At 53.1% G+C, this 24,403-nt stretch overlaps 1 protein-coding gene across 1 annotated transcript; it reads right to left on the bottom strand.

Moving 5' to 3' along the window:
• Window positions 1-4,508: 4,508 nt before the first annotated feature.
• On the bottom strand, window positions 4,509-23,615 carry SDC4 (syndecan 4). Its single transcript, XM_026503605.4, has 5 exons — window positions 23,506-23,615; window positions 11,820-11,958; window positions 10,623-10,669; window positions 9,584-9,782; window positions 4,509-6,608 (listed from the first exon to the last, which is right to left on the bottom strand). Exons 1-5 carry the CDS (start codon window positions 23,572-23,574, stop codon window positions 6,457-6,459), a joined length of 606 nt encoding a protein of 201 aa, XP_026359390.1. The 5' UTR covers window positions 23,575-23,615; the 3' UTR covers window positions 4,509-6,456.
• Between the last annotated feature and the right edge of the window lie 788 nt (window positions 23,616-24,403).

The following is a 24,403-nucleotide window of genomic DNA, read 5'->3' as shown; positions in this document are numbered from 1 at the left end:
TCCACCTACTGCCCTGTTCTCCAAATCCAGCTCAAATGTCACCTGTTCCAAGATTTCCCCAGGGGACGACCAGTTAGCTACATACCTTATGGGGCCCAGTGCAAAACGAAAATGTATGGGGGGAAAAAAAAAGAAGAAGAAGGAAATGAAAATGTATGGCACCTTGCTCAAAAATTATTAAGAATTTCAAGACAGTGACACCAGAGCATAAAATCAAGACGGCCTTGAGTGACTGCACAATTCACATGCCCTGGCCACACCCCGTGTTCCTTAGAACTTCACTGGGACCATGTAATCACCCACCCTGGATCAAGGGGCTGTATGTACATGTCAATTGTCCCCTCTATTTCTGTGAGCTCATGGGGGAAGAGGCTCATGGCTGTGTCCTAGAGGGCGCATTAGCATACCTTGAGCTTTGAGTGGGGCTCCATAAATATCAAACGCCATGCATTGCATTGGCAATTTGCATATGGCAAGTGCAAAGTGAGACCAGCAGGTGGCACTGTTTCCCACCCAAGAATTAAGTTTTCATTTATTTCCCGTTCAAGAACTGTTAGGGTCTTAAAAGATAATCTTAACATTTTCACACTGTTGGGATCTGAACCCCAGGGCTGAGAGTCCTTGCTCTAGACCATATGTCCTCTTTGTTTTACAAAAGGGGAAACAGGTTCAGAGAGAAGGCCCATGAAGCTCCAAGAACAGGCTGATGGCAGAGCCTAATTTAAATCCTATACTCCTGACGCTATACCTGGGGCTCTGAGGTTCTCAGAGTGAGAATATAGACGAAACCTCGGTTCCAAAATCTCCTAGTTTACCAGCTCTCATGCTGCTTGAGGTTCCACCATGAACTAGCTAGTCTGCAGGCTGAAGCCTTGACCTTTGGGTTTCTCTCTCTTGTTTCTTTTAAGTGGGGTTTTCTCAAAGAGAAACTGCTATAACCGCAGCGTGGGTAGAATTCTCAGACACCTTCCTCCCTGGGGAAGACTAGACTGCTGAGGGCACAGACCTTGAAGACAGCGAGGAAGGAAGGAAACAGCTTTAAGGGGAATGAAACCAATAAAATAATATCCACGAAGTTCTGAAAAAGTCATCCCTGACCGTACTCACCAAATAAAGGTCCTCCAGGCAGGCTTGGCTCTCGTCCCAACCCAGGGGACAAAGGCAGGCGGGGCACTAGTGGCACAATAATGCTTTCAGGGGCCGAAAACGGTAAACACCTGCTCCGGCTGGCTGCTGGCCTGAGGCAGGCAGAGTTCTAGGGGAAGGAAGAGCCTTGTGACCAAGTTCTGTATGGATTCACTGTGATTACAGAAGGCGGAAGTGGAGCCCACTCTGCAGGGCCCATCCCCAAGCCCCCATCTTGTTCAAAGCATCCTCCTCTCCTCCCCAGCCCTGTCTGGCGTCTAAAAGTGCACCATCAGGGCCTCGTCCTGGAGAGGGGTACCCTGGGCTTGGCTGATTTCGTCCTTCTCACACTGATTACTCGTATATACTTTCAGAGGGATCACCTTAAAACCAAGGGATACAGAGCAAATGGTCGTTTTTCAGACAGCAGCCATCTTGGACGCAAAGTTGTAGGTTGAAGCTGGGCAGGGTTTGGCAAGTTTCAAGTCACTTAACCTCTCTGTTCCTCAGTACCCCCTTCTGTAAAAGGGGAAGAGTTTGTTTCACAAGACATCACGAGGAATCAAATAACCAGAATATGTAAAGCACTTTCAGAGGCCTGGGCCCACTGTCACCATTTTATAGGGGACCCCGCTGCTTAGCCGGGTCTTCTGCTAAGGGTCTTCCAAAGCCATAATCAAGGTGCAAGCCAGGGCTGACAGGGCAGTGTGTCTGAGGTGAAGGGTCCTATTCCAAGCTCACTGTTGTTGGCAAAATTCATGTCCTTGTAGCTGCAGAACTCATGGGAGCTTGCTTTGTCAAGGCCAACAGGAGAACATCTCTCTTACAAGGAAGTTTCCACACCCTCTTATTCGTGCTTTCAAATGATTAAGCTTGGCCCACCCAGGGTAATCTCTCTTTTCACTATCTCAAAAAAAAAAACCAAACTAATTTGGGACTTCAATTATATCTGCAAAACCCCTTCGTCTTTCCTACCTAATGTAACCTAATCATAGAAGTGGTACCCATCACGTTCACAGGTCCTGCCCACGTTCAAGGGGAAGGAATATACAGGTGTCTACAACAGGGCGCAGAATTCTCAGGGGTCACCTTAGAATTCTGACTCTCCCACCCCCCAAAAGTACTTAACAAATTCTTGGCAAGGGGTATCTATTTGGCCTATAGGCCTCCCCATGCCCCGTGTAGGAATTGCCCCATACAGGGGTCCATGTTTCTCCTGCTTCAGGAAAATGGCAAGATCATGAACAAAATGGCTCAATATTGTCTAAAATCTACTTTGCATCTTGTGCCCAATTCTCAGATATAATGTTATCCCAAGTTGCACTCAGAGTTAGTGCTCTCGGGAAATGAAGCCCTGTCCGGAGTCGACCAGCAGCCAGGCTAGCACTAACCAGCCTTTAAGATGGCTTCTAAGTGGTCTTGTCTCCCGAAGGCATTCCTGCCCTCCTGGAGTCTTCTTTCACAATGAATAGGGCTGACCTGTGTGACCAACAGGATACTTCGTGACAGTGTGTGACCCTAGCTTTAGCCGTAGAATGTATTGTATTTTCCACCTGGCTCTCTTGGCTCACTGTCTGGGAAAAGCCAGCCGCTATGTCATGAGGACACACAATTGGCCCTGAGGGTCCACATGGCAAGGAACTGGGGCCTCTTGTCAACAGCCAGCACCAACTTGCCAGACCTGTGAGTGAGCCACCTCGGAAGTGGGCCCTCCAGCCCAGTCAAGCTTCCAGATGGCTGCAGCCTGGTCAACATGTTGGCTACAACTTTATGAGACCCCACGACCCCCTAGCTCAGCTGCTCCCACATTCCTGATCTGCAGAAACTCTGTGAGATAGTGGTCGTAAGCCCCTACCTTTGGGGGTGATTTTGCACAGTGATAGGTAACAGAGGGGCCTTCTGGCCAAAAGATGGCGCTGAGGATGAGAATAAAGTGCCTTTCATTGAGCACTTACTGCATACCGGGCTCTGACCTTCCCCCCTGCAGGCCATTGGTGCACAAGGCAACAGCTGGTCAAAGCTGAAATCCAAGCCCAGAGGTCGCGAGTCACAGTCTCCCATCACCCGACAGAGACCTACCAGAGATTTCTGAGACAGTGGACATGTTCTGCTCTGTCTGCTCTGGCCCAGGGTAGCCAGCAGCTGCACGTGGCCGTTGATCACTTGAGACGTGGCTAGTACAACTGAGGAACTGAGTTTTTCGTTTTTAAAAATCCACTTCGATGGAAACAGCCACGTGGCCAACAGCTACTGTACTGGAGAGCGCAGACAGGCCTGACAGACGCGGGGAACTTCTGCGAGAACCGGGTTATCAGGGACAGGGACACACGCAAGCCTCACGGAACTCAGGAAAACAAGGCGTAGTGAGCGCCTCGGGAGGGACTTGAGACCAGACTCGCTGCTTCAGGGGGGTGAATGGGTCCCGAGCAGCCTCCAATGAAGGGGCCTTGGGCCACATAAACCCTTTGATGGGGAGTGTGGTTGCAGACAGACTCCAGAGCCCAAATGCCTGGGTTCAAATCCCACCTCTGCCGCTGATGAGCTGGGTCACTTCGGACAAGTCCTGCAACCTCTTAGCTGTAGTGTCCCCATCCGTATAACGCGGACACTAACAGCACCTTCTTTGTGGAATTGTTGTGCCGATAAAGTGGGTTCCGCCGTGAAGCACCGAATGGGTTCTGGCACACGCATGTGACGTGAAGGTTTGTTTCCACTGCCGGTTCCTCTGTATCCTTCCCCTGACCCCAGCCAAGCACTGGGCCACATGGCACCAAGGTCAGACCCCCAAAGCCCAAGGCCCTGGAATTAACGTTTAACTCTGCAGACAAGCTAAGGGCAGCGTTCCCCCTTGGTAAAAAGGCTCTTCCCAGGACCGAGAGAGGCTTCGATGGCGTTTGTCCAGTTACCGCAATGCCTGCAGTGGCCAAGCGGGCGACATGAGTGACAGTAGGTGGACAGAGACTGTGGCGAGGCAGGGAACCCATCTAGACAGGATCCTGCCTGTGGGCAACTTCCAACTGTGGCCACGAGGCCGGAGTGGAGCCAAATCTTGAGTTTTCCCCAGAGAAGTGGTGAATTTGGATGTATATGGGGGACATCATTTCTACAGCTGGCGCCTAATCCAAGGACTTTGGTGTTTTGTTTTTGCAACAAGGCGTCATCTGAACAAAACCAAGGCAGGCACGACAAGCCCACAGGCCGCCATGTGCACTTTCTGACTCTCCTCCTCTCCAAGCCCTTTCTTGGCTTCTTACGTCTCTGCCTCCGGTGTCTGGCACCCCAATTCTCTCAGGCTCTACTGCTATCAAGTGATACAGAACCCAAAAGGGATGACCTCTTACAAACTTTAACATGACAGGAAAAAAAAAAAGAGACAGGCAATCTAGAAAGTACCAGGTTTTATTATCTTATCAAAAAAAAAATTAAGTAACAGACAACAGTGTGAGGTGGCTACAAGAGGTGCTCACTCCCAACATAGCCAGAAGGACATGGGGTGGGGGGGCGGTGCACAGGACCCAGCCAGCTGGGACCCTGGGTTGTGGTGGTGGAAGGTGCAGGAGGCAAGGGCGACTCCCCTGTACCCCCAGCCAGTGGGGTCAGGAGAAGCAGCAGCCTGTCCAGGCTAAGCCACCAGTCCTCCTCTTTGTGGAGAGGGAGGGTCGCCATTAACAAGCTCCAGAGCCAGGGCCCAGTCAGCCCTCCCCCATCCCCCCCTTTGTCCAGGGAGACCAAGGCTCCCCCCTGCAAGGCTGGGGCTGGGACTTGTTAAGCCAGTTTAGTTCTCTAGCAGTGCGGTTCAACAGGTGGACGTGGTGTCTACCTGCGTGTTCACTATAGCAGCCACGAGCCACATGTGGCAAACGAGCACTTGAAATGTGATTAGTGTAAATGAGGAATGAATTTTTAACTTTATGTGATTTTCATTGATTTGAGTAGCCACGTGGCCAGTGGCCACTGTAGCCAATAGCACAGCTCTCCAATTTTCTTGTGAATGTGGAAAGAGCAAACAAAGGAACACCAGTTGGGCTCAAAGCACGAGCTAGAAAGAAGGCAGAATTGTCTACCCTCAACTATTCCAGCCCAATCAGAAGGCACCAGGAACAGAGACAGAGAGAGAAAAAGAGAGAGAGAGAGAGGCAAAACCCCACTCAGCCACACAAAAACCCACTCACTCAACCATCCAGCCAACTTCAAATGGGACATATCACACTATTTCCTGAAAAAATATATTTATCTATTTTTCTAGAACCAAGGCAGAATAATAATATATTACAAGAAAAGAGACACAAATATCCCACCATCCCCCACACTGTATTTTGGGATCTTCTAGAAAACTTTCAGCAAAAGCTACTTCTTAGAGGAAGCAGCTTCAGAAAGGGCCAAGGTCATGAGCCGGGGAGTGTTAAGTTAAAAAAAAAAAAAAATGGGGAGGATATTTAAAGAAAAAGAGGGAAGAGGGCCCTGTCTGAAGCTATAAATAGTAAAAAAAAAAAAAAAAAAAAAATTAATAAAAATCATTATCTCCGTCTCTTCTCTCATTTTTGAGAAATAAAAATAAAAAACCATTAAATACAAACTGAGCAGGTACTGTGGAACGTGCAAGAGAGCGGAGAACATCTCGGCGTCGGCACACTTGCCCAGGCAGAGGCTCTGCACCAAGGAATGAACCATTCAGAAAAAAATACCCCACCAAAGGTAGATTTGCAATACTCAGCAAATCCATTTCGGTATGAACTTGGAGTTCTTCTCCCCACCCTCCCTCCTACCCCACCCCCTCCCCCAAATAAAAACGGCTGATTTCCAAAAGTCACTAGAAGGAGCCGAGAATGGCCCAAGGTATACCACAGACTCCTGCAGTGTGGTCACAAGTGCCCTTTGACGGACACATCTCAAGGTGCAGATGGCAGATGGTTCTAGTTCCTTCTCCCAGCTCCTTTTCACAAGAGGGAGGGAGAAGGCTGCTGGGGGCAGAGCTCCAGCAGGACTCCTGTCCCAGCTGCAGAGGGGCTCTGGGGGAGGCATGTTCACGATAGGTTGTAAGCTGGGCCCACATTTTAAGTGTAAGATTAAGAAATGATCTAATCCCAGACCTGCCTTCAGCAAGGCCAAGTGTAACCCTATTTTTCTGCCGGGACAATCGAGGCCCAGAGAATCAAGAAGAGGCAGGCAGGAACAGAAGATGATGTCTCTTCTGACGCTTGAAACAGAATCAGAGCTGGAGATGCCGACAGGTCAGTATTAGGTTGCCCTCCCCTTACCCTAACGTCCACCCTTCAAAATCCTCCAGCTTCCCTCCCCGCAGAGGTCCAAGCCAGTGCCCAGGTGGGCGCTTCAGGCATAGAACTCGTTGGTGGGGGCTTTCGTGTAGATGGGTTTCTTGCCCAGGTCATAGGTGCCTTCGTCCTTCTTCTTCATGCGGTACACCAGCAGCAGGACCAGGAAAACGGCGAAGAGGATACCCACGCCGCCACCCACGATCAGAGCTGTAGGGGAAGAACGGCAGAGCTGCGGGTCAGGACTTTGGATACACTGCCAAATCCCCCCGTTCAGCTCTCTCACAACTGGACGTGCTCCCCTTTGCTGTCGCCTGTGCCTGGCATGACCTCATTCACAAGACCAGGGTCGGGGTGGGGGTCACCGTAAGTCACTGAAGACCACAGAGCCAGGGCGGCAAAGCCGTCATTCCAACCTGCACCTGCTGGAGCCCAGAGCCAGGCACGCGCCCCAGCAACAGCTCAGCACTAACGGGGCCAGGAGCTGGCAAGCCCGTAGGCGGCCACCATCTGCCTTACAGCACAGGCCCGAGCACAGCGGACTGCGAAGCGGGCTGTGTGCACATACCCACACAGGCGGGTTTACACGTTCTCCACACACGCAGGTGCACACTACCAAACACAGCTCGAACACACGAACATGGCCAAGCTACTGTGTCACAGACAATGACATACTGTGGTTTCCCCTCCTACGTGTGCCGCTGGTGGCTGAGGCCTACGACCCACTTCCATTACTCATCGCTGGCTGTGTGATCGGGCGAGTTCCTTCATCTCTCTCATTGCAAAATGGAAATAGGAGGACCTTTCTCACACATCTGTCCTAAGGATTAAATAAATTCACCCACCGAAAGTACTTAGAACAATGCATGGCAGAGGCTCAGTACTCACTAACTGTAAACCTCGGGGGTTTCTATCTGTGTCCCTAACACCCTGGGACACAACTGGGCCTGGCACGACAGTTAGGTGCTTCTGAAATGACTCTCCCAATTCAGTGCAGACAGGAGCGCTGGCCAAGGGTGCCTGCTGGTGTCAGGCAGATGCGGGCTGCTAACCTCAGGTGAACAGCTGTTTTGCCAGTGTGCCAGGCCGCCTGAAGGGGCTCATTCCTGTTTGTTGAGGGGGCAGGGATACCTCACAGAATCCTTGCTGTGGCAGATTGAGTTCCCTAATTCGGTCTTACTAGGGCTAAGGAGATCAATTTTCCATCCTGGCACACACTCCAAATATATACGCAGAATGGGGGCAGAGTGGCACAGAGGAGCCCGGTAAGGTTCTTTCTTGGCTAAAACTCTATGAAAAGGCAGCAACAAAGTGACCCCAGGAAATACAGAAAAAGCACATGGAATGAGGTATCAACTCCATGACTGTTTTTATCATTTTTCTCTCTGATACCACCGCCCCACCACCACGGGCTCCTCTTATCAGGACCTTGGTCTGCGCTGGGGCTCTCCACTAGGTTAAGGTTCAAGGACAGTCTCAAATGTGACTTTGGTCCTAGGTTCAAATGCCAGGGCTACCACTGCCTAGTTTTGTGACTTTGGACAAGGGATTTGGCTTCTCTTGAGCCTCCGTTTCCTTATCTGTAAGAGTACAGAGAGCCAGCCGTACCTGTCTGATAGGGTTGTGGAGACCCAGCGAGGGGTATCCGTGGACCAGGTGGCATCCAGCAAGCACTTGAGAAACTTCCAGGTGCCACTGAGATGCTACTAGAACGGAGGGTCCCACCCCAATTAGCGCAACGACGTAACTTCCCCCATGAAGATCTTATGCTTGTCTAACTCTCAGCTGGAAGATTTAAGAGATACCTGGCTTTGGTTCTGTCTCTTTTGCTATGTGACCCAAGCGAGTGGTTTGCTTTCCCTGGGCTTCAGTCTTCCCATTTGTAAGACACACTTGGTTGGACTAGATCAGTGGTTTTAAAATTTTTCTTTAAAAGCAGCAGAAGCCTTAGTTGGTGAAAGCAAAACCTTATGCTAATCCCAGGGATGCCAGCTAAAAGTGAAACTCTGTGGTTGAAAAAGATGGGGGAAGTTTTACCAAGTATTTTGAAGCTCAGAAGCTTAAAAGGTCTCTAAGGGCCCCTCTAGTTAAAACAGCACCCCCTAACCCCTCCCGTCTTACATCGCACAGCAAGTAGTGAAGAAAAAGGAGAAAGAACATTGGTTCTGGTACCAGGAGGCCAGGGTCAGGACTGAGCTGGGCCCAAAGTCACCTGGGGTTATATTCTTCCAGGAAGCCTTATCTGCAAAATGCAGGGCACAGGGCGCTTTCCTTGTACCTCAAGCCTCCCAGGAGGTGCTCGCCCAGCTGGCTGCTAGGAGGCGGGTGTAACTGAGCCTGGGCCCAGGGCGCCCACTCACCAGGCTGGTTCATGCAGACAGGCCCTTGGCCTATAAAACTTGGCCAGAAAGAGAGTTCCCTCTGACAATCCACTCCCCAGCTTTGGAGATCCCAAAGCTGCCAGGGAGAGAGGGAACCGTCACCACCCCAGATGAAGGCCACACCCAGAGCCCCACCCTGGGACAGAGCTTCCACGATAGCACACCACAGTCAAGAACCCTGGGGCTCTCACATCAGGCCAAACACTGAACCTCTCTCTCTAGGCCTCAGTGTCTTCATCTGTCCTATGAAGGTTCCCAGTATGCCATCTAGTATGAAAACTCAATGAAGACTCAATGACAGATTATTTCAGATTCTAATTTTCATGGAGTCATGACACAAACCCAAGGGGTAGCATTGTACCCATTTATAGAGGAGTAAACTGAGGCTCATCTCCTCCACTAGGGTTGGAAAGCTTCTCAGGCAAGGTCACAAGGTCACTCTGTCAAGTGGCACAGCAGGGGGATGGGGAGCCAGCCCAACCCAAAGAAGTCTCAGGACTTTCAAGGAAGTTAATGTTTAATAATTAACTCCCCGGGGACCAACGCCAGGCTGTGCAAATGTTTTAAAAACAAGACAGAAGGACTTCAGGCAAGTGACCCACTCTTAGGCTATTCTTTAGAAGCCTTTGATATGCAATTCCTCCCCCCTTCCACCAGGCTTCAGAGCCACCCCCTAGGGAGGTGTGGTTCCTTGAGTCTCCAGGGTACCCTGTGGTGGGAAGGAAGGGTAGACGGGCTCTGTGTCTGCAGCACTATCTCCTCCTGAGTCCTCTTCCCCTTCCAACTCTCTGGTGCGGAACTTACCTGCCAGAACCTCTGTCCTCTCAAACATGCTGCTGCCCTGCGCAGTGCTGGACATGGACACCTTGTTAGACACATCCTCATCCCCTTCGAAGGGTGAGATCCTTTTGGGGATGACCTCGTTCTCCTCCAATTCCTTGGGTTCGGTCGGCACCCAGCTCCCAGGCCCTGCCCTCTCAGGGATGTGGTTCTCTAGAGGCACCTGGTTGGGGTGCAAGGAGAAGAGACAAACTCAGCGTGGTCTGGGTTCATGATGAACCCAGGGCAGGGGCAGGAACATTCACCCAGGGAGGGAGTCTGCTTTTGCCATCTCACTGGCTGAACCAGGTGGTCCTGGGACAGAAAGCAGCACCAACCTCTCAACAATGATGCCGTCGAATGCTCACCCTCAACCTTTTCAGATCTGCCCTCGATGGGGCATGAATAATGTGACTGGGGGTGCAGGGAAGCAGGTGTTCCCACTGCCTGCTGGGTAGTGGTATTCGAGAATCACCACCCCGGAGGGCAGTGTGGCAAAGCTGCAGAAACTGCTGGCCCTTTAAGGCAATACCTTTGCCTCTGGGACTCTGTCCCAAGGAGCAATTTGGAGATTTGAGTGAAAGAAGCTTGCTGTAGGGTTATAATTTTAGAAAATCAAAAAATCATAAGCAACATTTCCATCAATAAGGGAAAAGCAGTGAACTATGATTATGTGGCCTATAAAAATGATCAGGAAGCACATTTAATTATGTGAGGAAATAAATTCAAACACTCATGACCACTTTAAGTGAAAAATACAGCACACAAAACCATATACAATTTGATATTACTGTTGGGAAATGCCTAGAAATGCGCAGAAAAGGGGCTGGAAACACATCTAAGTGTTGACAGTGATTATCCCCGCAGGAAGGCTGGCCTACCCATGACCCACCCTTGCGCCTGCCCCTCGGGAGCCAGGGCCACAGATAAAAGCTTTCTTGCAGAGTGAACTCATTTATGGGCCCCTCTCGACAGGTGTTATAGAGGAGTAAGTGGAGAGAGGCAAAAGCATGGAATTACTCACCAAGGGCTGGATTACTTTGGGGAAGATCTGGGGGTCCTCTGAGTCATCTGGAAAGTCAGAAAGGCTGTGTGAGTGTGAGGTCACTTCCCCTTAAATAAAGGACCTCTCCCTTCTTCGGCCATGGCTGGTGGGAGTCCTAACGTATAACCAGCCCTCAAACGCTCCATGTACAGCAAGTGACCATTCCCACCCCAGCTTCAGTCACCTCATCTGTAAAATGGGGCTCCAAACACTGGCCTCCTTGGTTCTTCACAAGAAGGCTGAGCTGGTGGCTGAGCAGAGGGGAGGGGGCTGAGCTCCGAACCCTTGCTCTCTAATGTATGGATCTGGACCGATAGCATCCCCTGGGAGCCGCTTAGAAATGCAGAACTTCAGGGCCCACTGAATCAGAGCCTGCATTTTCCTAAGATCCCCAGGGGATTCTTTTGAGAAGACTCTAGATTGTAATATTAAATATTGGAACTTGCAACATTAAAATATATCCTGAGTGCTTGGTATATGTGCCAAGAGAGCTTCAACTCAGTCCAATTCCCAACACACTGCTTTACTATTTTACAGATTTGGAAGCCAAGGCTCAGAGGTCACAGAGAGGCAGTATGAACTCAAGACTACGTGACCCCAAGGCTCAGACTTCAAATCGTCACACTACTCTGCACCGAGGATGGACGCTTCTGAGTGGCAGCCAAGGTGGGGAGTCACCAAAGACCATGACGAGCCCTGCCCCTCCCCCTAGTCCAGCCCACCCCTCCCCCCCACAGGCCTGGGCCCCTTCATCCACTCCCCCCTTTGAAGCAGGAGCTCGTTCCTGGGTCCGCACCCACACCTTTGCCCACACACACGCTCCCAGGCTTTTGAGCTGGTCCTTTTCCTTTTCATAAGAAGAAAACACTATCAGTTCTTTCCAGTCCCCCCCCCACCCAGGCCCCCAGCCACAGGCAGACAGGTCCAGGCTGGTGCTCGGAAAACCTAGAGCTACAAATGAACTCAAGGCAACAAATAACTCTCCCAAGGAGGGTTGTCAGGGACGGAAGAGGGTTCATAGTTACTTTTGTTTCCTCTTTATGGAGAGGGGAGGAGCACTGTAGGAAAATCCCCACACAAACCCAAGTCTCAAAGCAAGCTCGCTACCCTGTGCTCGGTGAGACCACTTTCCCTCCAGCCCCATGACCCCAGGCCTGGCCACCACACCCTCCATACCCAGATCTCCAGAGCCAGACAGCTCAAAGTCATCGGGTTCCTGCCCAGGCCCCCCAATATCCTCGTCATCTGGTAGGGCTCCAGAAAAGTATCGGCCTTCTAGGAGGTCTTGGGGGTCGATGACTTCGGTCTCTCGGATCTAGGGTGAAAAAGGAGAGTCACGTCAGCCACATCAGTAGCCCCCCGGTGCTCTATCGCAAGGCCCCGAGCCCCAAAAGGCAGTGAAGTGGGCATTCAGTAAGATCATCTGGGGTGCTGGAAGGTAATGAGGCCAGAACTTGAAGACCTGGGTCCTGCACCCCTCCTGGTCCCTAACTTGCTGTGTGACCTTAGGCAAATCTCTTTCCCATCCTGGGCTAATAAAAATCATAAAGTTGGCAATAATCAGAACATCAAATATTACTGGGTACCGTTGACTAAGCAATCACTATGTATTGGTCCCTGTTCTTAACACCAAAGGCATATCTTTAACCTCATTTTACAACAGAGGAAACTGGGCATTTCCTTCTAACACGAGCAGCAGGTGCGAGAGTGAAGATTCAGCATCGAGCTGCCTGACCGCAGAACCACGAAGGCTGGAGGATATGACACTGCAGGGCTCTAGGGTGCAGATGAAGTCATGGCTGATTCACCTGAGGCAGGGAGAGGGCTGGTGGCCCGGGTCTTGCCCAGCCCAGGACACCTTTCCCAGCTGACTCAGTCTGGGCTGGGACAGACAGGGCTGGCTCACCCACACCCCAGGGCAGCCTCAAGCCAGGCGCTGCGCAGACCTGGTGACTCACAAGTCCAGAAGCATACTCTCGTACTCAGCTTTCCAGCATCTCCCACAGATCTGCTCAGCACCAGCACTAGGGAGGGAGCACCCACAAATGTCCTCGGCCCCTACCCCACGGGGACCCAGCCTGTCCCATCACAGCAGAATCTTAAACCTACTTCCACCAAGAAGCTTTCAAAGGGAAATTTCCAAGGTCCAGGGAGACAAAGACTTCCCCAAGGTCCTGTAAGTACATCAGCTACTCTGTTCCCATCCCCCAGAGCTCACAAGGGTAGGAAACATTCAGAATGCCTACCACCTTCCTCTTAGCTCTGGGGCTAAGGCTTCCCAAAGAACAACAGCCCTGAGCAAAGTTCATTTTTCTTCGCTGATTAACTCAAATACTAAAGTGCCTACTATTTGCCAAAAGAGTTCGGGTTTCCATGAAGTTCAATACACATCCCTCCTCTAAAACATTCTCCTCTTCTTTCCCCGAGCCCCTAACTGTAGGAGACCGGGGCTGTGCTCAGAACCACCAAAATACTAGCTACAGAGGCCAGGGAGGTCCCGTCCTCTCATTTCACAGAATTTGAGAGATTCTGAGCCCTGGACAGGGCAGTGACTTGCCTAAGATCACATAACTAAGTTAGCCAGACAGCTCAGAATGGAGATGCCAGGTGTCTGATGGCCCCAGGCTGTCCTTCACCCAGCTGAGACTGCCAGTGACACAGGGGGGAGCCCGAGAAGGAATATCTGTTCCTAGGACAAGGTAAGCATTGCAGGAGAGGCTCAGGCTTGTCCTATACTTCCGTCACTGGCTTCCGGGGAGAGGCGGGCAGGACCTGACTGTCATGCCCTCTTCCACCCCAGCAAGGGCAGATGCTGGATTCCCGGAAGGGAGGGGGGTCAGGCTAGGGGGAAGGCAGTGGGCACGCAGCCCTCTTCCACCGGATGGGAGAATCTTTGCTGAACACTGGGCACACGTGGGGGTGGGGAGCCAGAAAGGGGTTAAGCGCTGGTTGGGGATGACTTCATGACTCGGGAATCAGGAGCTGCTGAGCTGCTGGTGTTGGAATTCCAGCCCCCGCACACAGCCCCGTGCCTGTGGCTTCGGTTTGGCAGCTCGGGAGGAAGGCCACGGTGGTTGCGAAACTGTCCCTAGGGCGAGGTCCCTGTGCTCCAACCCCCATCTCCTGCCGTGAATTCCCCCAGGCCCAAAATCTGAAAGAGCAGGACCTCCTAAGCCCTTAGCAAATGAAGTACGTCCTCCTGATAGATCTTGTGCAGAAGTGGAACCGGGGCCTCAGAGAGGTTAAGTGGCCAGCCCAAGGTCACATCGGCAGAAGTGGCCACTCTGGACCAGAACGCAGGCCAGGTCACCTGAGCCTTTAACCACGTGCTCATGAACACACCTGTACATAGATGGAGTGGCCGGCCAACCAAGCTAGGAGGGAGCCCTGTTGAGTGGAAGTCAAATCCAGCCCAGGAGAGAAAAAAGGTACTTTGGCCACTTGTCGACCTGGCCTGGAGACCAAACCACCTGTGGGAGTCAGGGGCTGGGGTCCCAACACTGGGCAGTTTCAGGCTGGAGACCCTCCCCACCCAGTTCTTGTCCCCCTTGTCCCCCGGAGCCCTGGAATGTTGTTTACACATCCTGCCCTTCTTTTACTATGTGAAAGTACTAAGGGGTGTTTCAAAACAACCCATGGCATTGGCATGCTGATTGGCTGAGAGTTACCAGCTCCAGTTTTTCATTAGCCAAACGGAGCCAAAGAGAGGAGGCAGGTATGGTGGTCTCGAAACCAAAGCTGAAACCCAGATTCTCTGGCAGCTCAGCCCTCTTAGGGGTCACCTGGTGATCCCTCCTCCTTCCTTTCTATACCACGTTCCTGGGGAGGATAAACAGCTTGACTAAGGATGCACCAGGGGTCAGCGGCAGGGCCAGGTCACACACCTATCCCAGGGCTCTCAAGGCTGCGTTACAGGAGCCAACGTGCTTTCCTCCAGCAAGGCACAGGGCCTGGAAGCAGCTTTGTGGAGTGTGCTCATGGGAGGGCACAGGAAGACAAATCCTTCTCCCACTCCAGAAGCACCCTCTCTGCCTGAGACTCCACAAGAGGGAAATTCTCAAGTGGGAACCCTTTAGGACTAGGTCAGCAAGAGAGGACCAAGCCCCACGGGATCATGGGCAAGCATCCCTTTGTGTGTATGGGGGCGGGGGGCATGCCAACAGCCCTCCCTTGCCTCACCTGCTTTGCAGACAAGGCCCATTCAGTCTAGGGTGGATGTGAAGACCCAGGCTACTCAGCAGTCAGACCCAGGTCTGACCAGAGGCCCCGCCACCCCTGCTCCCGGCTGAGCTTACCCGTCTGTTCTCCACTCACCACCATCCCTGCCTTCCGACCATGTGTTCACGGGTGTGCACGCACACACAGGCACCCTCTCTGGGCCCTCGGGTCTCCTTTCTCACAGACTCCAACAGAACTCACCAGCTCAACAGGTCAGTGGGCCTGGGTCCCACAGACCCTGCTTGCCCCGGGCCGTTGGGCACCTGGGATTGGTGCCCGGGGGTTGAGATGCTGGATGCCCCTCCAGATTATCCACAGAAGAGGGCGTAGGTGCTCTTTTGTTCTAAAGGAACTAACACCTGCCACCAGAAGGTAACTGAAGTCACTGAGCCCAACGGTCTCATTTTATAACCCAGCAAACAGATTAAAAGACAAAGGACTTCGCCAAGGTCACCCAAGCAGTTGGCAGCAGAGCTGGACTTAGAACCTAGGTCTCCTGGCTCCAGGCCGGAGTTGTCCCCCCCCTGCTTCAAGGATTTTGGCTCCAAAACTAAGGGTCTCAGCAAACCCACAGGCTGCAGCTGTCACTCGACCTATTCCGCATTCAGTCCTTACGCTATACGCACGGAGCTAGGAAAAGGTCACCAACCCCATCTGCAAGTCCTCCAGCGTCAGTCACCAGGACAAAGCCTAGGGGCTGGGGTGACTAGCTCAAGTGTCCACTGTGAGCCAGGCATCAAGCTGTATTCTTCTCTTTATGAGCTCGTTTACATTGGCCCAGCAGTCTCGTAACGGGCTCTGGCCACTTTGCAGGAAACTCAGGTGCAACAGAGTCATTTATCCAAAGTCGCACATCCAGAAAGCAACGGAGCTGGGATTTGAACCTAGATCTTTCTCAAGACCATGCTTCAGCCACAACCAGGTTTCTCACTGCCACCCACGCGTCACCTCTCCACCCCAACCCCACACTGCCAGGCCGGGCTCCACCAGGGAGCAAACAAAGGTGAAAGTGATATTGCTTAAACAAAAGAAGAAAACCTTGGCCGGGGCACCAGCGAGAAGTTCAGGGTCAAGGCCTGGTTTGCTGGTGGGAGGAAAAGAGGGAGGAGAGCCTCCCCCCCCCCTCCGCGCCCTCAGGCTCCTCCCCAGCAGAGGTAGGGTCAGGGACACACCTGACCCTTCTTTCAGGAGGTGAGACCAGAAGGACAACCATGCAAGCCAAACTGGGGGGGTGGGGTGCGCAAGAACACTGGGCTCCAACTACTGAACCCACCAGAATGATTCTGACCAGAGATTCCCCAGAAATGGCCTCGGGTACAATCACTGTCTGCCACCATCCCCCTTTCTGAAGGGTCAGATATCCCCCAGAAGGAGTAAACCCGGGAGCCACAATCAGAGCTCTACACCTCGGCAGAAACGAAGGATCTGCCAGCAGAGTGGTTACCCACAAGCAAAGTACAGTCTGGCCACTTCCTAACTACAGGAGTCTTGGGGTGTACCCTCAGCTTTCTCTTCTGGTAACCAGGGCTGGGAGCCCCCTGCAGGATGATGAGGATTAAGTGCAATGCATTAGCGTGTGCAAGGGACTCAGCATATGGCCTGGTACACAGCAGGTGCTCAATGAGTAGCAGCTATTATTAATCCCCACCTGCCTTCCTCCTTCTGGCTAACGGGATTAGTGCTCAAAGGGTCAGAGAGACCTGGGAAAAGCTGTGAAGCCATTCCATTGTTAGAAACAAGGTGGTCAGTGGACGGGGGTGTGGGGAAGTGTGCTTTGCAAATTATGAATAAATACCTATAATGGATATTTATTTTGCTTCTGGGACCAGAGACTTTTCAACAACCAATCAGGTCCCTTGAAATTGCAAAGGACCCAGAGATGGGCAGAGACCACACAACGCGGAACACCCATTCCAGGAAGACAGAGGCAGAGGAAACTCAGTTGTATTCTTGCAAAAGGAGCAAATGGCAGTGACCAGAGATGCCTGACATTCTACTTGGCAACCTGTACCCCCCAGGTATTTCCTGACCTGCCTTGGGGACAAAAAAAAAAGTATCCAAAAGGCAAAAAGAAACCACACACCAATCCACAGCCTGATGCTCTGGTATCTGAAGGGTTAAGCCAGGTCTGGGGTGGGGGTGGGGCTACGGTGGGGGTTCGAATGTCAGCTCTGCCCACTCCAAGGTCGGGTTACTCTGAACACAATCACTCAGGAGAGAAGCCAGGCTTGGCACTGCCAGCAGCCAACTTTTCACCAACCCCCCAGGGCAACCGATTCCACAGCAAGGGGGCTCTAGGATCCTGGGGTGCCAGCTAGAAATGGGGGTGGGGGTGGGAGCTCCTGCATTCTGGACATCCCCCTGCCAGCAGGTGATGGAGATTGCCCCACTGGGCCTCAGTTTGCCCACCTGTAAAAGACGGTGCTCAAAAAGACAAGCCTCCCTCTGTCTCAGGGCCTGGTAACCAAGCTGGGCACCGCTCCGATTACCGCTGGAGACAGCCGGGAGGGGGCTGGCTCCCTGAGGGCCGCAGAGACAGAGGTGCATTGAAGCTGGGGCTTGTAATCTAGGCAGCAGATCCAAAGTCCCTGCTGGATCTACAGGCGGGACGTAAACAAGCCTCCCGTGTTCTCAAGAGCAGAGTCGATAGCCTTGTCTCGGCTGATTAGATCAGCCCTGGGTGCTGGCTTCCTGCCCCTTCCCAGCCTTCCCCCTCCACCCCCTGCCCCACGTGGGGAAGCCACTGCTCCAGACCAGGTCAGTCTGTCCCACAGACGTCTCCCAGCCGGTCTTTCCCCGGGCAAGGAGTGTCCCCACTCCCTGTGACCGGCCACGCGTCATCCCTGCCCCCATGCCCGGAGGTCTGAGTGGTACAGCTAGTCCCGCAGGCCTGGCCGCGACCAGCGCGCTCCACCAAGTCACTGTTTCCACACATACCAGCCTCTCCCTGCCTCCCCTTTCCATTACCCCAGGTGTCACCTGACTAGCCAGCCTCTTCCGTGCCAGAGAAAACTGGGGCAGCGGAGCTCCCAGCCTGCAGGGTGGGGGAGGGGAGAGGCACACTAAAGAAGGGGGTGCTGAGTAGGAGGGACTGGCCAGAGGGTGCGGGTGGTGAGTAACTGGGGGCACAGACGTGGTGATAAGTAGCAGGGATAGATAGGGGGGACTGTAGAAGGCCAAAGCTGGGAAGCACTGTTCAGATCATGAAGTGATCTCCTGGGGACTCCTGGATCCCTCTGGAAAGGATAAAAAGTTTTGAACCCCAAGAACTGTAACTATCGGTTTACATTTTCAGCAGGCACTCAGATACCACCTGCCTGAAGTCAACATCTGGCCGGGGTTAAGAACCCTCGTCTAGCCACTAAGATAATTTAAGATCAAGCCAGCGCTTTACAGGTTTGCCAGACACCGATGATGACACTCGAGTGACACAGGTGTTTTACAGGGGACACACTGGTGAAGTGACTTATTAACTAACTGCATGTCCCTGGGTGAGCAGCAGAGCTGGGATGGTGATTCAGGTTTTTCTGGCTGTGAACTGTGCCCACTTCCAGACACCCTGCCTCTAGCAGACAGGGCCAAAGGGCCTGGCCAGGTGCAGGGACGTGCCTGAAGGTCACCAGTGAGTTAATAACTAACCAGCCCGAGAAGTCAGGCTTCTAGTACTTCTAGGGTTAAGTCAGGCCCCAACTGTTGACACAGGCCTTCTCCTCCCTCTCTAGGCGCCCGTGCACTGAAAACCTACTGGTTTTTCAGACACGGTCCCGTCCACCATCACCACACCCCTGTCTCCAAGGCCAGAGTGCTACTTGCAATTCACTCAGCCTCTGTAGGCCTAGAAACTCAGCCCCTCCAACTCAGGAGGGCGACCCTGTTCTGGGCTTTGTCCAGGTGGTCCCATACCCTTAGCAAAGCCCCATCACCCTCCAGGACGCAAACAGCTCAGTGAGGGGTTCCTATGGGTCCCAGCCGGAGGGGTGGGGCTGCTGAGAACTGGTTCTTGTTTAAATATAAACCCATCTGATAATTAGCAAACAGCCCACTTCTTAAACAAACAAACAGGAGATTTGAACTCCATCCACCCCACCCTAGACTCCTCTCCCTTCCCACCTTGCAGCTGTTGGCGGGAGGGTTCCAGGGGCCCTGGGAGTGGAATCCTCAAAGGTACAGGACCACCTGGCATCCTGGTCACTAAGAATGCGGCCTCCCGACCAGGCACACCCTGGGAGATTTACTTGCAGCCTTACCACCATGCCCAGGAAGCAGAGGCCGGGGAGACTGGGTGACATGCTCACAGCCATGCAGCTAGTAAGAGGTGGACTTCACACCCCTGCAAGTTAGGTCTCTCGGGCCCCAAACCACTGTTCCAGTGCTCTCCAGCCAGTTCCAGAAGCAAGGAGAGGGCATCTGAAAAATCCAAGCCTCGCAGGCTGTGATCGTATCTGGACAGCACCAGCTTTGCTCTGGGAGCTCAGACCATGGCATCTTTAACTCTGCTTTCAGGGAAACAAAGCATTACCTGCTTTGCACCAGGTCCGAAGACCAATTCTGAAGGCTGGCTGAATTCGCACCCTATGGAAGCCCACCCCCAGACAAGGCACTGGGAAGGTCTCAGGCCTAATACTAGCATTTCCGTCCATCCCCTCAAAGCCCCAGGGCACTGAGACACTATCTTTAATAGGCTCTCAGAGGACAAGGTAAAACTCTGGAGCCCATTCCAACACCCCCCACCAGAATCATCCTCCTAGCCAAGAGGTTGAAAGGAAATGGGTGACTCAGGCCAGCCACCGCTCTCCTCCAGTGACTCACAGGCCCTGTCCAGCCCCTACCCCCAATTTTAAATGGTCATTTGGAAATCACACCCACCAGTGCAGGAGGCTGAGAACGGACTAGGAGCCAATTCCTCCCAAGAGGAAACTGGGGCGGGAAGCCCAGCCTGGCTCCCAGGACCCAGCTCCTCATTCAGGACGGCCCAGCACTCCAAGTCCTTGGAAAAGCCCTCTGTTTCCAGGAGCTGGGGATGGCAGGAGCTGAATGTCTCCACCCCCCAGCTTCTCCTCTTGTTTAGGATTTTACCAAGAGGGCCAAGAAAGCTCCCCTCCCCCCACCAGTGTGTTTTCAGGGCAGGAAGGACCCTTAGAGGGCTTTAGTCCAAGGTGGGCTTATTACAGAGTTCGGACAGAGACCCAGAGATAGGCCACATTTGCTCAAGGTCACCTTGCAGTTCAGAAGCAGAATGCAAAGTATCTGCCTTCAAACCCAGCCGACTTCCTCATCTGGAATGTTCTGAGGATGCTCAAACCAGACTCCTTGTATGATCAGAGAGACCTGGTTCTGACCTTGGCAAGCCACTACCTTCCTCTGAGCATCAGCTTCTTGTAAAAACGTAGATAAAAAAAACCTACCTCACAGTATCCCTGGAAGACCTTCGTATTAGTGAGAAATAACCTCAATGCACCTTTTAGAATGAAGTTACGTGCATGAATTTATTCATTCATACAAACATTTCCTGAGTACTAAGGGACAAGTATTTCACTGAAGATGAATAGAGCAGAAATCCCCATGTGGGCGGAAGTGGTATGTGTGGTGGGGGGGGGGGGGAGGGCTGGATGTACGACTCAGAATTTGGTGGGATATATTTATTAATTATCTCACAGACTAAGTTTCTTCAAGGGAGGGAATGCATTAGATGTCCAGGGTTTCTACAGTCCCTTTCAGAGTGTAGGTATTTAATTAACAGAACACTTGAGCTGAAAAGGGCACTCAAGGTCATTTGTTTCAAACCCCATTTTACAGATGGGGGAATGTCAACCTCACAGAACCCTCTAAACCACAGCCCAAATTTCCTCTTTAGTGGCTCTCTGGGCTTCTAAGAATTCCAAAGAGCTCTCGCTGGCCACTCAAGGGTCCCAGAGCCCCTGGGCTTCCGCCCCACTCCTAACTCGGTGCAATCAAGGAAAGAATTCTCAAGGAGATCAGAAACATCTCTAAGTTGAAGTATAATTCCCCAGAACCCACTGGGCCTGGTGCCACATCAGCAGGCTGTGCCCCTGGGCAGCAACACCTCTGGGGGGGTCCGGCTCCCAAAACAAGGCTGTCTTTAATTGGCTGGGGAAGGAGTGGCAGGAAGGCAGCTCAGGGGAATGCTCCCAGCTGGACAGGAAGAACTGGTTTGGGATAGCAAGCCCCACCAGGGAAGAGGCTGGCTGCTCAGACTGGGTTCCCTTCCCAAAACTTGTGGCACCAAGCCCTTGGGGTGGGGGTAGGGTACCACCCAAGGGGAGGGCAGGCCTTTGGCTTAAACCTAAAACTTGGGGAGGGGCCTCAATAGCACTACTGGAGGGGGACCTCAGTTCCCTCATCTGTAAAGTAGGCATAATATAATCCCCACATGCTGGGCTTCAAGTGAGGATCAACTGCACCAGACCCGGCATTTGGAAAGCACTCAACAAATCATAACTGCAATCAGCAAATCCCTTCTCCCTGGGCCTGTTTTCCCCACCTGCAAAAAGAAGAAGGCAGACGTCTCCATCCTATCTATTCAGCTATGACTAGGTCTGATTTTCCTGACCACAACCTTGGCAGGAAGGGAACAGGGGAGGCAAAAGGGGAAGCCCTGTGACCCAATTAGAGGTGGAAGGTCTGTGACATTTCACCAGGAACGGGAGTGCTGAGGTCAGGATGAGAGAGACACGGACACCTCTCTCCGGAAGCAGCTGCTCAGGAACCGCTTCTCCCCAGCTGATGGGTCACCATGCGCAGGGCTGACACAGCTGCCCTCCCCCAAACCATATCCTTCCGATGGTCCCCAGGACACAGCTGTCCGCTCCTCACCCTGAAGCACCTGCGGACTCAATAGCCCCTGAACCGGGACTGCCACGTGACTGCCCACGCAATGACCTCACAACCTCCTGGGCCTTTCTTTTTCCCCTACACAGCCCAGGCCGACAGGACCCAACCCCGGCATTCCTTCAGCGGTCTCCCCAGCTGCTTGACTCCAACACATCTCTCAGGACCTAGGGAGCAGCAGGTGTAGGATGGAGTCCTGGCTCAGACACTAACCTTTCGGTCAGGTTGCCCTTAGTTTGGGGAGGTCATCACCTCACTCTGGGCCCCTGTTTCCTTCCACCTCAGAATTCCCTGAGGCTGGCCAGCCCCAAATCGCAACAGATTCTAAACTCTTGAGTTACCTGAAGATGGGACACGAGGGCAGCCCCTCGGAAAGCATCAGACGGCAGCTTATCGTAAGAGCAGGAATTTGGAAGCGCGGCTGCCTGAATGTAATGACTCAGCGCCTTACTAGCTGTGCAACCTTGGGTAAGTGAGCTACCCTCCTCAGCCTCAGGACCAATTTAAGAACAGTAAACTGCAGGGTGGTCAGAATTAAGCTGGTTGATAGGCCATTATAACAGCCATTAGAAAGCTATTAGAACACCATAAGCGCTAAATGTCTGCTATCATCACTGCTTGCCCTGCAATTGTGCTAGCAGGTTATTCTCAGGGTCTCACTCATTCCCCAACAGAAGCCTGCCAGGCAGAAAGGACTTTCCCCTAAGCCCAGACAAAAAGGAGCCCCATAAAAGAATCGACAATGATTAAACTCCATAGACTTGCTCCCCCTAAAAAGGGGGGCTTAAGGGCATGAAGGCGGCACAGAGCTGGGGTTCTTAGGGGGCAGGCAGCCTCTCCCATCAATTCCTGTTCCCCCAACTTCCCAGATGAGATTGCCACCCTCCTCCCCCTCTAGTGGTTGGGATGAATGGAGCTTCTGGTGGCCTAGGGCTTTGTAAACTAGGACAGGGACCTGCGGGCAGTGAGGAGGAGAGCTTCTCAGGACTCACTGAGGCCTTCTCTCCCCCCAACCCTCTTTCCCCCACTCAAGGTGGGTACTCTGATTTCCTGTTCAGCAGAAATAAACAATATTCCCGCAGAAAGCAAGAGGTTCAACTTAGTGAAGTGCTGAGCCCAAACCATCCCTTCCATCCGCCCTTGAAGGGTCGGAGTCCCAACTTTGTAGGGACCCTAAAGCAGCACGGTCATCTCCTGCTGTGCTCCCCCAAGCCCGTTGTGCAGATGGGGAAACTGACACTCAGAAGGGGCAGGGCCTTGCTCTGTCACAAGCCAGTGGCGGGGCTGGGGCCAGACCTGAGGTCAGGGCTCAAGTCTTCACTCCCCGGTGTGTGAAACAACTCCCCGCACAACCGGTGCCATTCCCCCTTCCCCCTTCCGAGTACACGCAGCCCCCTGTCCCCAGGCCCTGTAGGACTCCAGAGCCGCCGCTCTGGGCGCTTACGGAGGGCGAGCAGGGGGATCCAGGACACGGAGCCTACCCCAGGATCACCAGGGAAGGGCGCGAGTGTGGGGGGAGAAGAGGTGACACCGGCTTAGTCACGTCCGAGCCTGGAGCGCGCGGCGGGGCCGAGGCCAGGGGAGGCGGGAAGAGCAACAGGCTGGGGCGCACGTTCGCGCGGGGGAGCCACCCCGGCCCGGCGCCTCCCCGTGACCCCAGAGCCAAGTTTCCAGCAAAGTTTCCCCGGCCTCGGCGTCTAGTTGGGGGAGGCGCGGTCCCCTGAGCCCCCCTATCCCAGGCCCTCAGGAACAAAGGAAGCACCGGGCCGCCCCCCAGGGATCCCCAAGCTCCTACCGATTCGGCAGCGACGGCGGGGGCGCCCACGAGCAGCAGCAGCAGCGCGAGCAGGCGGGCGGGGGCCATGGTACCGCGGTCCGCAGAGGGCGCGCAGGCGAGTGGCTCGGGCGGGCGTGCGGCCCCCTCTTATAGGCGGTGGCCGGCCCCGCCCCGCCCCGCCCCGCCCCGCCGCCGCACCCCGCCCGGAATTCCCCTGCGAAAGCTGGGCCTCGAGGCGCTGCGCCCGCCCACGCGGCTGGAAACCCCGAGGGACCCGCCCGGCGCGTTCCCGCCCGGTCCCGATCTACCCCGAGTCCCTGTCCCCTTTATTTCTTTAACGTCCTGCCAGGCAGGCCCCCAGAGATCACTGCATCTAACCTCGTTTTATACCCGGGGAAACTGAGGACACGGAGTTGCCCACGGTCTTCAGTTTAGAGCAGTGCTCCTCAAACCCCGTACGTTCCCCCTTGAGGGTACCGAGCACATTCCAAATGGGACGTGAACGGGCATAGCCTTAAGAGGTCAGCAAACTTTGTGTGAAGAGCTAAATATTTTCGTCTTTGCCGGCCATTCGGTCTGTTGTCATATTTAGCAAACTCCAGCATCGTAGCTTGAAAGCAGCCCTAAGTACTTAAAAGAAAGAACCTGGCTGTGTTCTAATAAAACACTGTTTATGGAACACTGACATTTGTATTTCATATAATTTTTATGTGTCACGAAATAGCATCCTTGTTTTGGTTTTTTCCCCCAATCATTTAAAAATAAAAAAGCCATTCTTCGCAGCAGACTGAGACAGAAACAAGCAATGGGCAGACTCTTTGGTCTTAGGGATGGCTGACCTCTATTTTAAGGGAGTCTTTTTCCAGATTTTGAACTTCAGAAAAAGTTTGATCTCTCTGAGAACTAGTCTGCAAGT

The sequence above is a fragment of the Ursus arctos genome, unplaced genomic scaffold, assembly GCF_023065955.2.
Source record: "Ursus arctos isolate Adak ecotype North America unplaced genomic scaffold, UrsArc2.0 scaffold_16, whole genome shotgun sequence".
In the NCBI taxonomy this organism is placed as follows: domain Eukaryota; kingdom Metazoa; phylum Chordata; class Mammalia; order Carnivora; family Ursidae; genus Ursus; species Ursus arctos.
This window is presented reverse-complemented; position numbering and strand designations above follow the sequence as displayed.

Bases quoted from the DNA above. Each gene is read 5' to 3' on its own strand.
- SDC4 (XM_026503605.4), bottom strand. From the start codon at position 23,574: ATGGCCCCCGCCCGCCTGCTCGCGCTGCTGCTGCTGCTCGTGGGCGCC. The intron at 9,783-10,622 runs GTGAGTAATTCC...CACCCCAACCAG, and splicing joins CCAAAGTAATCCAGCCCTTG to GTGCCTCTAGAGAACCACAT. The intron at 6,609-9,583 runs GTAAGTTCCGCA...CTTCCCCTACAG, and splicing joins GAGGACAGAGGTTCTGGCAG to CTCTGATCGTGGGTGGCGGC.